The 15,146-nt window shown below is 40.8% G+C and overlaps 1 protein-coding gene across 1 annotated transcript in view; it reads right to left on the bottom strand.

The window, feature by feature from the left end:
• Positions 1–5,680: 5,680 nt before the first annotated feature.
• LOC124788887 (microtubule-associated protein 1B-like) overlaps positions 5,681–15,146 on the bottom strand; it is an 86,430-nt gene continuing 76,964 nt past the window's right edge. The window contains exons 6-7 of the mRNA XM_047256169.1: positions 13,219–13,432; positions 5,681–5,851 (exon numbers count right to left, since the gene is read on the bottom strand). Of these exons, the coding sequence (XP_047112125.1) occupies positions 5,681–5,851; positions 13,219–13,432 (385 nt within the window). The remainder of the gene's footprint in view (positions 5,852–13,218; positions 13,433–15,146) is intronic.

Raw genomic sequence — 15,146 nt, 5'->3', positions numbered from 1 at the left:
TGTGAGCGGTGCTTCGGGAAACCTCAGGAACCAACGTGCAGAGATCATCCAGGATGTTCCGCCGATCTTTACGCATGCTTTGCTCAACCTACAACACTGTCTCCTCAGAAATTGACGGTCTTCCGCTCCTTTGTTCGTCGTGAATTTCGATTCGACAAACTGCAAACTCTCTACACCACTTACGAACATTTTTGCCAACCATGCACGACTCACCATGCAACTCCGTCAATTGGCGATGGATTTCAATCGGTACAGTGCCTTTTGCGTTCGAAAACCGAATAATTGCGCGCAATTCGCACTTGGCGGTAACATCCAACTGAAGCTCCATTCTCAGTAGATACCAAGCCAAGACTGAGCGCCTCAGCCCGGTGTGCGCATGTTTACACACAGCGCGTGAAGCACTCTTCATAACAGTGTGACCAACTGCCACACAAACAGAGTTCTGTACTTATAAAAAAATAGGAGACCTTACTTTTGGGGTTACCCTCGTAAAAAGTTCTCAGATTTACAGCCACGTCGACTGATTAAAATTACACGAGCTTTCCGCCAAGCACTTCGTGGCGATTGTCAAGTGCTATGACAGGCAGAGGCTGCTAGTATGCCCCTTATATAACATTAGCTGCTGTTGCTCGCGGCGACGCCCTGTGTGGGCATACTTTGACTCGGCGTTGAATGTGCCCGCTTCAACCATGTGGTCACTGGTGGGCTGCAGCTCAGCAAAGGGTGGGATCCAGTGATTGCGCCACTTCAAAGTATCCCGACACATGGCGATGCCACCAGCACCAGCAGCTAATTTATATAAGGGGCATATTAGCAGCCACTGCCTGTCCTAGCACTTGACTGTGAGCAAGGAGTGCTTGGCCAAAAGGTCGTGTAATTTTAATCACTTAATGCAACTGGAAACCCGACAACTTTTTATTCATTTCTTTTCTCGTTTTCATTGTTTTACTTGAATGTGTCTGTCATTAGGAACTTCTTTATTAAGAAAATGATACGAAAAAAGAGCGAGAGAGGGGGGGGGGAGGGGGGAGAGAGAAGCAATGTGTGTTTTACATATTTTTTATTATTCGTTTTTAAAACAGAAAGTTGTCAACTGTTTTCTTACAGATGTGAAATATCATCCTCCGATAGGCTATGCATAATTAATTTCATAAAAACAGTAGAAATTGAGATAATATAGTACTTGCATATATATATATATATATATATATATATATATATATATATATATATATATATATATATATTATTTTCAGGATTAACTCTCTACTCATAAGTTTGAAGAATGTACAAGGTTTCTTTTCTCTTGTTCTTCACAATGTTTTTGTGTCTTCAAATAATGAATGCTACTTAATCATTTTTGTGTGCACTTTGCTACAGATTACCTACTTACAAACATTATAATGTTTAGTATAACTAAACAGTTTGCCAGCGTGTGAACAAAACGTCAAAAATATAGTATTTCTTAGCTACCAGTGATACTAATGTTGTAAAAACTTGTGTGTACGGCTACTGATGAAAAAGTGAAGTGGTTATTCAATGAGGACAAGAAGGGGGATGATGAGTATAAGGACATGATGGAAACTTAGGTTAGTATTTCACTTCATTTCGAATAATAAAATGCAATAGCAATCTTCGTGAATGTTTTTTGCAATATTTTCTAATTAATGACTCTAGGAGTCAAAATCGATGAACACTGCATATGCGATGAGGCCAAGGAAATCTGTCTACAACGTCATCGCCATTAGGATGTATCCATATCGTTTTTGCAAACACTCACTTTATTTCTTATGCAAACTTAAATCATTCCTCTGTCCATGTACCGGCACTTCCCTACTACTTTCGTCTTTTATATAAATTATGAATCAGGTATTGGGTATGAGACGATCCTTGATATTGTTTCTCTACCAAAGGAGATCTCAACCATACCTGTTTACCTATTACATTTTGTTTTAGTGGTGTTTGGCCTACTGTTTATTTAAAATCGAAATAAGTTACATATTTTGCGAAATTAATTAATTGCAATTCAGTAATGATGGTAACTGCAATTATATGATTATTCCTGATATTGGTTTTAAGTCAATATTTCCAAAGAAACTTAATTGCGCAAGAGTTCAGAAAGATTTCTGTCGTCCAAAATCACATTTAATCCAAGTTTTGTGAGGAGTTATAAATCTTATCCAACTAATATGACATAACGGCGATTTTGCAACATACTTATTGTTATTTTTACTTCTCTGCACTAACATTCACACCCACAATGAAGATATTTAAATCGCATCATAAGTGTTGCATTTGAAAAACATGTTACATTCCAAAATTATGGGAAACAATCTACTTACTTATATTATTAGACATCGATTTAGAATGCGAACAGTATCGAACACCTAAGCTGTCGACTATCTACATTGACTATCTACACTGAATATTAAAGAAAAGCCAACAGTACCATATGTGACAATTAAAAAGAATCTTCTCTATGAAACAAGGAAATATAAGACAGATATGTAAGTCTCACGATTGATAGTCGAATGCAGTTACTACATTTAGCTAATCTCTAATAATTAATCTCGACCAATTCATTTCACATGCAGCCTTAGATTCTACCTCAGTGGATTTAAGTTTCCTGTTTGTTCCTCCACCTGGTTCAAATGGCTCTGAGCAGTATGCGACTTAACTTCTTAGGTCATCAGTCGCCTAGAACTTAGAACTAATTAAATCTAACAAACCTATGGACATCACACACATCCATGCCAGAGGCAGGATTCGAACCTGCGACCGTAGCGGTCGCTCGGTTCCAGACTGTAGCGCCTAGAACCGGACGGCCACTCCGGCCGGCTGTTCCTCCACCTTCAACATCATTCAGTCACTCTTTTAGGCAAACACTTCAGTTTATCGCAAGTTTGATTGTTGTCAGTTTTCAGATTTAGCAACTTCTTGTCGCTGAGTTTTGTGTGAGACCCACTACCCTCTGGATGTGCTTTAAATTCTGGCCTTTATCTATGCATGGTTTTGCGGTTGACTATAGTTGGAGTTGTGAACTATGGCGGGTCGAGTTCAGGCTTGTTCTGCGCAACCTACGTCACGTATTCTCCGACAGCCAATGAGCGCTCAGTAGTATTATGAGCGCTCTGCTGTGAATGCTGTATCTAATGCGAGCATTAAATGTGATCGTAGCGAGTTGATCAGTTACTTTAGATTCCAGTTGTTGCGATTTGTCATCACTGATTGTGGAAGTAAGTGATAAATTCTGCATAAGCAGGCGAGAGACATATTTTGCAGGATATATGCTTTCTTCAAGCGGAAAGCACGCGCATACGCGTACCTTAATTGTGGCTTGGAATCGTCAACAATGCAATTCCCGTCTGTACCTCGACATGCGCAAACCGCCATGGTTCGTGGACCGGACTCTATAGTCCGATCACGAACGATGGCGGTTAGCGCAGGTCGAGACAAGGACGGGAATTGCATTGTTGCCGGTTCAAAGCGGCACTTAACGGTACGCACATACACGTGCTTTGTGCTTGATGAAAGCGTCTATCCCGCAAATTATGTCTCTCGCTTGCTTGTGCAGAATTTGTGGTTCACCATCATCAACCACGACAGCTCACAACAAATGGCTTAAAAATTAACTAAGTAACTCGCTACGATCGCGTACAATGCTCGCATTGCATACAACATTCACAACAGAGCGCTCAGAACACTGACGCTCATTGTCTGTCGGAGAACGCTTGATTTACCAATAGTCACTTAATATAATAAGCAAAAAAGGATTCTCACGTATGAGCGTTCCAAACAAACAGTGAGCTGCGCTCGTGCCGAGATGTAGCACAGATACCAAGGATTTTAATGATAATATCATACTTATTTTCTTGTGATTCCCAGTTCTACTTGTGCAGTCTTAAACAGTGTCGGGTTTTTGTTGACAGTAGGTAGGATTAGTGTCACAATGGGCGCTTTTATGTGGTTTATATGTTTTCTCCAGCCGAACAGATCGCAAGCTAACCAACGCGGGTTAACCGGCCGACAGCAACTGGAAAGTGTTCTGTATTAAACAGTTTGTAATTTTGCAGAATTTTTGCCATTCGAGGACCCTTAGAATCCCCATCTCCCGGCACCTATCCTGATTACGTTAACAGCCACTGGACAACGGCCTTGCCGCTGTGATAAGACCGGTCCCCGTCAGTTCACCGAAGTTAAGCGCTGTCGGGCTGGGCTAGCACTTGGATGGGTGACCATCCGGTCTGCCGAGCGCTGTTGGCAAGTGGGGTGCACTCAGCCATTTCGAGGTAAACTGAGGAGCTATCTGATTGAGAAGTAGCGGCTCCGGTCTCGGAAACTGACATACGGCAGGGAGAGCAGTGTGCTGACCACATGCCCCTCCGTATCTGCATCCAGTGATGCCTATGAGCTGAGTATGACACGGCGGCCGTGCAGTACCGTTGGGCCTTCATGGCCTATTCTGGAGGAGTTTAGTTTTTTAATAGCCACTGCTGGTGGACAAGGTACGTTAGACCCGTTTGAGGGTACGACTGGTGTTTTTAAACCTAAAAAATGTAGCATCACCGTTCTGGCGTCAGACAGGTCAATCGGGACCGACCGACCACCTAGTCATCGTTTCCCAATGGTGCCATTTGCATGCCGTCTGGAGGGCCTGGGGTCTGCAAACCGCTCTCCCGGTCGTTGTAGGCTTTGCAGATCTTCGAGCCGCTACTTAGCAAGCAAGTAGCTCCTCAGCCGGGATCAGCGACAGACTGGACGTGCTCCAGACCTTCGGCGAATAAAAAATCTCTGGCAGTACGGATAACTGAACCGAGGTCCTGTGCACGGCAATCAGCCATGATGACTACTCAGATACGAAGGCAGATGTTTTCAAACCTACAGTGCACATAAAACCAGTTACAACTTAGATTTTCTCGGGGCTTCCAATTTCTTTGGGTGCATTCTCACCCTCAGCTAAAAGGTAGCGAAATAGGGGTCTCGCCGAAGATTTCTGTTTCTGTGTTCCTGATTTTACGCTTTATGTTACTGAAGTATTGAAGGACAAAGTTATAAAATAGTAGGTATTGAAGTGTGGGCTAACAAGACACTTAAGCTTTCAAGCAGATACCGGGAGACATGCGCAGGAGTCGATCGACATCTTCCTTGAAATGTGGATTGCATTTTTCCCAAATCTTGTGAACGATGTAAGCTGAGCAATCCAGAGCCCTTAGCTACCTTTCTTTCCACCAATCCTTCCTGTGTGATAGGTACAAACTGTAAGACAACTAGTAAAGAAGGTAAATGCGAATAAAATAATGAAAGAGGTGTGTTCCATGAATCTTTCTAATCACTTAATGTTGCGTGTCTGATGGCTCCTCGCATTTGGACCTCGGCAACTCAGTCATCCGACTACATCTTACAGCCACGCTTAAAGCTTCAATAAACAACTAAAAGCCATATTATAAATCCCAGCAGTGTTAAAATTAAGAACGAGTTAATAGACGCGAATGAAGCATTGTGATCTGTGGAGAATTTCGCACACTTCTAGGTGATAACGCTGTCACCTGAGTCAGATAACGGATGTGAGAAAGTCTGAACAAAGGACCGATTAAAACTGAGCCCTTCCAGATATCGACATCTTAATAAATGGTAGTAGTTTAAAACAATTATTCCGCACATTATAACTAGGATATCGTTTTTACCTCCCGCTCTGCATGCTGGTGTACGATGGGACGATTGATGGCAGCCTGTCAATGGGTGGTGCACCGTCGTCTGTCAGGAGCTCGTCATCCAAGTCCTCCAGAGATGGCTGCCAGTCCTGCAGAGTGCTGGTCCTCGATGGCGATCTGCTTGCTTCCGACTGCTCAGTCTACCAAAAGAACATTGACATCAATAGCTCATAATTATGAAAATGCTACTTTCTGATGTAATGCCACTATGTAAATGTTTAAGAGTTTTTTCTTCCTCATATTACTTTTTTCTTCATGGTAAAAGCTCCTTTCTTCATCTGCAGCTCTTTTGCAATTCCAAGCAGTTCGATATTTTGTGTTTATTTTTTAAAAATATATATTTGTTTTTACAAATTCCTCTATACAGCGAGATGGATGAGTACTGGAATAAGTATGCAAGATTTTACAAATTGAATAAACCTGTGTGATAGATTTTATTTCAGTGTTAACACAGCTGTTTCGGTTGTCGTTCCTGGGTTAATATCTTATGAGGTAAAAATCCACAATTTTGCACGGTTTATGTCACAAAATAGGGGCCACGCACACGTGAGTAATATAGCGAAATGTTTAAGCACTTTTAGCATGTAGCAGGTAAAACTGACAGTTCTAAAGAATCAATTATGTAATCGACAATAATGAATATGTAGCGTAATTAGACAAAGGATATGTTCGATTATCGTGTCTCTTTCCATCTCCTCCTCTCCCTCTCTTGTTCATCACCTCCTCGTACTTCTCTTTCTGTCCATCACCTCCTCCCCCTCTTTCCCCATTTCCTTTTGCTCCTCTCTCTGCCCATCTCTTCCTTTTCGCTTTCTGCATTCACTTCCTCCCACCCCTCTGCCCACCTCCTCTTTCCTCTCTCACCACTTTCTTTGACCTTGAGCCTTATCAATTGTTATTGCAAATTCAGATTCCATAGTAGTATTCAAGTCATAGAGTGATAAACCGTAAATACAACATTTCGGTAACGTATACGAACGTTCGGTTGCGTCAAAATTTTGAAGCAATCGGCGAAGAATTTTTGTAGATCTAAGATTTTGAACGAACGAACATTTACATCTTTTTATATAGGTTTTCTAAATGTGTTACTTGTTCTCAACCCCTTTTACCTGCCAGGGCATCACTATACTGGTAAAGTGGATGCTGGGTCTCATATATTTCAAGTGAAACTCCTAATTAATCATCCCAAACATTTTTTATCAACGGTTCTCCGACATCTTTAGAAAATTAATAGACCATGGATCTGTGTCTGACGAATGGTCGTAAAAATAAGATACGCTTAACTACCTTTGACGTTCAGAGCTAAATACTTCGTGTACCATCAAGTTTCGAGTCAAGAACTAATTTCACTTTTGGTAACGATTGTTTCAGATACCTACATGTTCAATAGGTGAAATAACTTAATTATTTCAGAACAGAAACTAAATTTGAAAAATAACAATCAAATCAGTCAAAAATATATGTAGAGAACTGTAGCAGTTTTATGGTTAGATTTCTTTTACTAATCCTTCTGACTGCTTTAGAGAAGGTTAGACTAGCGTGTACCAATAAACTTGGACCTTTTAGTTTGAAGCCGGACAAGTCATCAGGTGTCCCATGGAGAAAATATGGTAGGCGGAATACCTTTAAGTTTGTTACGTATTCCAAACCTGAATGTAGTGCAGAAATTGGGAAGGTCAAATCCTGGGTAGATTTAGAAAATCAGTGCAAATGTAAGAATAAACTATTTCAAGGTGTTAATCCTTTTTATATTGGTGTAGAAATAGCAGGAGACGAACCCGCTAAGAATGATGTTGTTCAATCTGAAGTTAAATATGTAACATATGTTGTACGTAGCTGTAGATGTAGGAAGTATGCAGCAGACCTCAGCAGTTACGGTGGCTAGGACAGTTGCAAAGTCTAAGAGAAAGAAGAAGGTTCTGCTGTTAGGTAGTTCTCATGGTAGAGGTGTAGGCCAGCAGTTGCAGGAAGTTTTGGGGAGTGAGTACCAGGTCACCAGCATTGTGAAGCCTAATGCAGGATTGGCTCAGGTGACTTTTAACATAGGGGGGTTATGTAGGGATTTTACTAAAGAGGATCAGGTAGTGATTGTGGGTGGGGCTGGTAATAGTATTGATAGGGATGGGAAGTATGACATAGATGGTGACCTGGAAAAGATAGCCACTCAGACTGGCAACACGAATGTGCATTTCGTGGAACTGTTTCAGCGTCACGATCGGCCTCATCTTAATATAGCCGTCAGGCGTAATAACATGAGACTTGGGGGTGCGCTGATGACAGAAGGCATGAGTCACATTTCAGTGGTGTCGGTGGAGTCTATCAGTAGGACGGGTTTCACCAGACATGGCCTGCACCTCAACAGGTATGGGAAGGGGAGGTTGGCAAAACTTATAGGTGACAGCATAGGTGGGGGTGGTGGGATCACTCATGGGAAAATTCCGGTAGTTGTGGGTGTTAGAGCTGTACCTTTTTTAGATTGAAGTCAGCTGATAGGTATTTCTGCTTAAGGGAAGTCTCTCTAACAAAGAAACCACTTTCTACAAAGCTTGGGTATCCGATTAATGAGGGAATTAGTATATTTCATCAAAATATACAAGGTATTCGAGATAAAGTTAGTGAACTGCTTATAGATGTTGACTCTGAAATTATTGGTATATCTGAACACTTCTTAAATAAGGAGATAATTCAGAGACTTCCTTTACCAGGATACAGGTTGGCTGGCAGCTTTTCTAGGAGCTCTTTGCGGTGTGGGGGAGTAGCCATGTATGTGAAAAACGGTATCCCATTTGAGTCAATTGATGTTTCAAAGTACTGCACTGAAAAGGTGTTTGAATGTTGTGCAGGTGTGGTTAAATTTAGTGGAGCTAAACTTCTTACTGTTGTTATTTATAGATCCCCAGACTCCGATTTCACAACATTTTTGCTAAAGCTAGAGGAGGTTCTTGGTTCACTTTATAGGAAATACAAAAAGTTAGTTATATGTGGTGACTTCAATATTAATTGTATAAGTGATTGTGCAAGGAAAAGGATGCTGGTAGACCTCCTTAATTCATATAATCTTATGCAAACCGTATTCTTTCCAACGAGAGTGCAAGGGAACAGTAGAACAACCATAGACAATATTTTTGTTCATTCGTCATTATTAGAAGGGCATTCTGTTAGCAAAAAAGTGAATGGCCTTTCAGATCATGATGCACAAATTTTAAGTCTAAAAGATTTTTGTGCTTCAACACATGTTAAATATAGTTACCAACTTTTTAGGAAAGCTGATCCAGTTGCTGTACAGACTTTTGTAAACCTTATCAAGGAACAAGATTGGCAAGATGTTTATAGTGCTGATACAGTAGACGATAAATATAATGCTTTCCTCAAGACTTTTCTCGTGCTCTTTGAAAGTTGCTTTCCGTTAGAACGTTTAAAACAGGGTACTAGCACAAACAGGCAGCCTGGGTGGCTGACTAAAGGGATAAGAATATCTTGTAGAACAAAGTGGCAATTATATCAAAACGTTAGAAACAGTCAAAATCTAAATGCAGCAGCCCATTACAAACAGTATTGTAAGGTGCTTAAAAAAGTTATTAGGAAGGCAAAAAGTATGTGGTATGCAGATAGAATAGCTAAGTCTCAGGATAAAATTAAAACCATATGGTCAGTCGTAAAGGAAGTGGCTGGTCTGCAGAGACAGGTCGAGGATATAGAATCAGTGCGTAGTGGGGATGTCCGTGTTGCTGATAAGTCGCATATATGTACAGTACTTAATAATCACTTTCTGAATATAGCAGGTGAACTAAATAGAAACCTAGTCCCAACAGGGAATCATATAGCGCTCTTAGAAAAAAGTGTTCCGAGACTGTTACCTGAAATGCTCCTCCATGATACTGACAAGAGGGAGATTGAGTTAATAATTAAATCACTAAAGACCAAGAACTCTCATGGATATGACGGGGTATCTAGCAGAATACTGAAGTATTGTTCCACGTATATTAGCTCAGTACTTAGCCATATCTGTAACTTTTCCTTTAGCAGTGGTCGGTTTCCTGACCGATTAAAGTACTCGGTAGTGAAGCCACTTTATAAAAAGGGAGACAGGGATAATGTTGACAATTATAGACCTATTTCTATGCCATCGGTGTTTGCTAAAGTTATCGAGAGGCTTGTATATACAAGGTTACTGCAGCATTTAAATTCACATAATTTGCTGTCAAATGTACAGTTTGGTTTTAGAAATGGCTTAACAACTGAAAATGCTATATTCTCTTTTCTCTGTGAGGTTTTGGACGGATTAAATAAAAGGTTGAGAACGTTAGGTGTTTTCTTTGATTTAACGAAGGCTTTTGACTGTGTTGACCACAAAATATTACTGCAGAAGTTGGAACATTATGGAGTAAGGGGAGTAGCTTACAATTGGTTCGCCTCCTACTTTAAGAACAGAAAGCAGAAGGTAATCCTCCGCAATATTGAGAGTGGTAATGATGTTCAGTCCCAATGGGGCACTGTTAAATGGGGCGTTCCCCAAGGGTCGGTGCTGGGGCCACTGCTGTTCCTTATTTATGTAAATGATATGCCTTCTAGTATTACAGGTGATTCAAAAATATTTCTGTTTGCTGATGACACCACCTTGGTAGTGAAGGATCTTGTGTGTAATATTGAAACATTATCAAATAATGTAGTTCATGAAGTAAGTTCGTGGCTTGTGGAAAATAATTTGATGCTAAATCACAGTAAGACTCAGTTTTTACAGTTTCTAACCCACAATTCAACAAGAACTGACATTTTAATCAGACAGAATGGGCATGTTATAAGCGAGACGGAACAGTTCAAGTTCCTAGGCGTACAGATAGATAGTAAGCTGTTGTGGAAAGCCCATGTTCAGGATCTTGTTCAGAAACTAAATGCCGCTTTATTTACCATTAGAACAGTATCTGAAATAAGTGACATTTCAACACGAAAAGTAGTATACTTCGCATATTTTCATACGCTTATGTCATATGGTATTATTTTTTGGGGTAATTCTTCTGATTCAAAAAGGGTATTTTTGGCTCAAAAACGGGCTGTTCGAGCTATGTGTGGTGTAAGTTCGAAAACCTCTTGTCGACCCCTATTCAATAGTCTGGGAATTTTGACATTGCCCTCACAGTATGTATTTTCTTTAATGTCGTTTGTTGTTAGCAATATTAGCTTATTCCCAAGAGTTAGCAGCTTTCACTCAGTTAATACTAGGCAGAAATCAAATCTGCATGTGGAATGCACTTCCTTGACTCTTGTGCAGAAAGGAGTGCAGTATTCTGCTGCATCCATTTTCAATAAGCTACCACAAGAACTCAAAAATCTTAGCAGTAGCCCAAACACTTTTAAGTCTAAACTGAAGAGTTTCCTCATGGCTCACTCCTTCTATTCTGTCGAGGAGCTCCTGGAAGAGATAAAAAATTAAGCAAATTCCAGTGTTACATTCTTGATTTTCTTTATTTAAACTAACGACTTGTTTCATTTTATCTGTTTCTACAATCGTGTTATAATTTCATGTATTGACTCGTTCCATGACCATGGAGACTTCTCCTAAATGTGGTCCCACGGAACAATAAATAAATAAATAAATAAATAAATGTGCGGACAGCTTTACGTTAATTGCAACAGCGGTCACGCATATAACTCACTGCAAGAGTCGAAGTTTGTTCTTCACTGTTCGATTAAGACTCCCACTACAAAATATTGTTTGTTCCTTGGCGCATGTGGCTTCGATTGCTTTACCTCTCTCCGTTGCCAATGGGAAGTTCTATACCTACATCTATATCTATACTCTCTCTACAAACCACCGCTAAGTGCATGGCAGAGGGTTTTGTTGAAATACAGCTGTCGATATATTCTGTTACTGGATTTATCGGAAATTTAGTATAACTCGTAAGGACACATGGCCACCAAAGGTACCGAAAAAAAGGAAGATTTTACTATGGAAAACAGACCACTTATTTTTTCCGGAAGTCCTAGCAATTTAAATGCCCCCTACTGTTGCTAAAAGGTACAGATATTTTAGTGGTCACCAAATAAATGTGTCACCCGTGTAGTTAATGCTGGACCTTTTTCAATTTCTTGAGTCATTCCAGCATAACGCAGAGCCCGAAAGACGGGCAATATTGAAGAGCAGTTCACATCTGTGCCCTCTAGATGCTTACTTCTTTCATAATGCCCATCCCCGAGATCTCCAACCCCCGCAATGGAGTTTACATTCTCCAAAATAAGATATGTGCGGCTTTCCAAGCTTATATATCATCATATTTTGAAATAGTGTAACGAACTCCTTTGACTTGCTGCAGACTTTAGAGACAAACAATACTGATGAATTGTTGACCACTTATACATAATACGTTGCAGGTGCTTATGTTCTGAGTTCTCTGCGTGACCCGACGTGTAAATTCCTTGTAAATCTTTTTGAATGTTACATCAGAACATCCTCTCTATGACTGAAAACACTGTTTGCAATCGACCTATAGCTATCATTTACTAAGGTATTTGCCGTCAAGTTGAAAAAAAAAAAGAACTGTCTTCGACGTCACAGTAGCTGAAACACCCATAACAGCTATTTTTTACGAGATGAGGTATCTCTACATCCAGAAAACTTTTTAACTGACTCTACTACTCACATCTATAGATTTCGCTCCCGAAAGGCCGACACAGAAATTTGACATTGGCAAATACGAACACGCGATTTATTTTCGAAAAACCGTTTTGATCGTACTGGTTGGGCTTATACCAGTTTACCGGCTTCGACTCTTGTGAGCTACCATCATAATTTAAAAAATACAGAAAAGACGAAGTACGAAGTTGGTGTTAAACATACATAAAATTAAAAAGTGCAAGATAAACAGAAGAACAAAAATATACTCAGTATCTTGTTACAAAATATGCACATCTTCAACGGGACAACGAGCACATGAAGTCAGCAGTACTTGACTGTAAGCGTGTAGTGTTGTCTGACGAGTCACGATTTTGCCTCTTTTCAAATGAAGCAAAGCGTCAGGCGCACCGACGAACACACACAGTCAATAATGAAAATTGCTACTCACCAACTTTCCTTCTCTGTATATGGTGAGGAGCAACTTTCCTTCTCTGTACATGGTGAGCAGCAACTTTCCTTCTCTGGTGTTGTTACATTCCATCCTGGATTTTCCATTGTTTAATAAAGAAAATTGTGACATTCCTCATGTAATCTCGGGTGATGCGAATAAGATCACTGATGTAGGATTTTCACACGAAGATGCAGTACTGTGACTTGAACACCTTTTGTTTGTTGAAACTTCAGTATCACAGTATTCGAAAGAGCTGTTGGCAATAGGTTTATGGGTTTGGGTCACAGTTAAGAACACATCTTTCACTGCAATATCTGGATATACACCTATCTAGTATTTCAAGGCAACATTGTTTGTTTCTAAAATCAGACTATATCGATTACTGTAAAATCTCTGCAGTTAACAGCTACAACATTGCTATATACTGAAACCTTTCGCTGTACCTGCTGTCCTGTGTGACTTGGCACTGTAGATACTGAATGATGGCTGGGCGAACTCAGACGCACAGTGCTCAAGAAGCCTTCCTCTTCAGCAGTAGGCGACTGCTGTTCGGGGACGTCGTCCTCCAGCCGAGTTACGTGCAGCTGCTGCTGGTTCTGCAGCCAGGAAGTGTACGTGTGCGTCCAGCTACTGCGTTTCGCCGGCGTCGCTATGCCACTGGAGCACACAGGAGGGTATATAAGTCACTGCTACCTTACACAGCCACTATATATTTGTTCCATGTGCTGATCAAATCTGCTACAGAACTGATAACGGGTAAACAGGGGACGACATTAAGCCAACATTAAAATTCTTCGTCTTAGAAACCTAGGCTCTCTTACCTTTGCATTTTTTTTTTTTTTTTTTTTCTTTATTGTATTTCAATTCCCCATCGGGGCGGGCTGGCAGCAGCATATGCGCTGCTCTTCAGCCGAAAGACATAGAACAAAACAATAGAAGACATTTAAAAACAGCAAAGGAGAGAAGAAGGCGAACATAGATATACAAAAGGGAGAACATCATGGAAGGCAATATACAAAAAAAACGGGGTGACTGTAAAATGGAGATAAAAAAACTGTTTAAAAGTAGCACACACAAAAAGCCACACTCTGCGACGATTAAAAGAACACAAGGCACAGTATGACTGGAGCATGAAGGTGTTGACGGATGGCATAGCACACTGACGGCGAACCTCAAGGCAGTACACAATTAAAATCACACCTCTGGACGCACACGAGAAATAGCACGAAACACAACACTGACGTGGCACACTGATGATGATCAATACAGAGGATCTGCCAGGTTCAAGGAGATGAGGGAGACCTGAAGAAGGGAGGGAGGGGAAGAGATGGGGGAGGGGTACCTTTGCATCAAGAGGAGCATTACATATGTAAAGGAATTTGAGTACTTGAATGAGCTTCAATGTGAAATCTTTTTCTTGCTTGTACTATGGTCATTCAGTACATAATGCTTCACAATTTTTCTCAATATACAGGGTGGTCCATTGATAGTGACCGGGCCAAATATCTCTCACGAAATAAGCGACAAACGAAAAAACTACAAAGAACGAAACTTTCCTAGCTTGAAGGGGGAAACCAGATGGCGCTATGGTTGACCCGCGAGATGACGCTGCCATAGGTCAAACGGATAAAAAAATGACTCTGAGCACTATGGGACTTAACTGCTGTGGTCACCAGTCCCCTAGAACTTGAACTACTTAAACCTAACTAGCCTAAGGACAGCACACACATCCATGCCCGAGGCAGGATTCGAACCTGCGACCGTAGCAGCAGCGCGGCTCCGGACTGGAGCGCCTAGAACCACACAGCCACCGTGTACGTAAAGAAATATGAATTTTTTAGTTGGACCACTTTTTTGGCTTTGTGATAGATGGCGCTGTAATAGTCACAAACATATGGCTCATAATTTTAGACGAACAGTTAGAAACAGGCAGGTTTTTTAAGTTAAAATACTGAACGTAGGTACCGTACGTTTGAACATTTTATTTCGGTTGTTCCAATGTGATACATGTACCTTTGTGAACTTATCATTTCTGAGTACGCATGCTGTTGCAGCGTGATTTCCTGTAAATTCCATATTAATGCAATAAATGATCAAAATGATGTCTGTCAACCTCAATGCATTTGGCAATACCTATAACGACATTCCTCTCAACAGCGAGTAGTTCGCCTTCCTTAATGTTCGCACATGCATCGACAATGCGCTGACGCATGTTGTCAGGCGTTGTCGGTGGATCACGATAGCAAATATCCTTCAACTTTCCCCACAGAAAGAAATCTGGGGACATCAGATCCGGTGAACGTGCAGGCCATGGTATGGTGCTTCGACGACCAATCCACCTGTCATGAAATATGCTATTCAATACCGCTTC

Source organism: Schistocerca piceifrons, chromosome 3, assembly GCF_021461385.2.
Source record: "Schistocerca piceifrons isolate TAMUIC-IGC-003096 chromosome 3, iqSchPice1.1, whole genome shotgun sequence".
Lineage (NCBI taxonomy): Eukaryota > Metazoa > Arthropoda > Insecta > Orthoptera > Acrididae > Schistocerca > Schistocerca piceifrons.
This window is presented reverse-complemented; position numbering and strand designations above follow the sequence as displayed.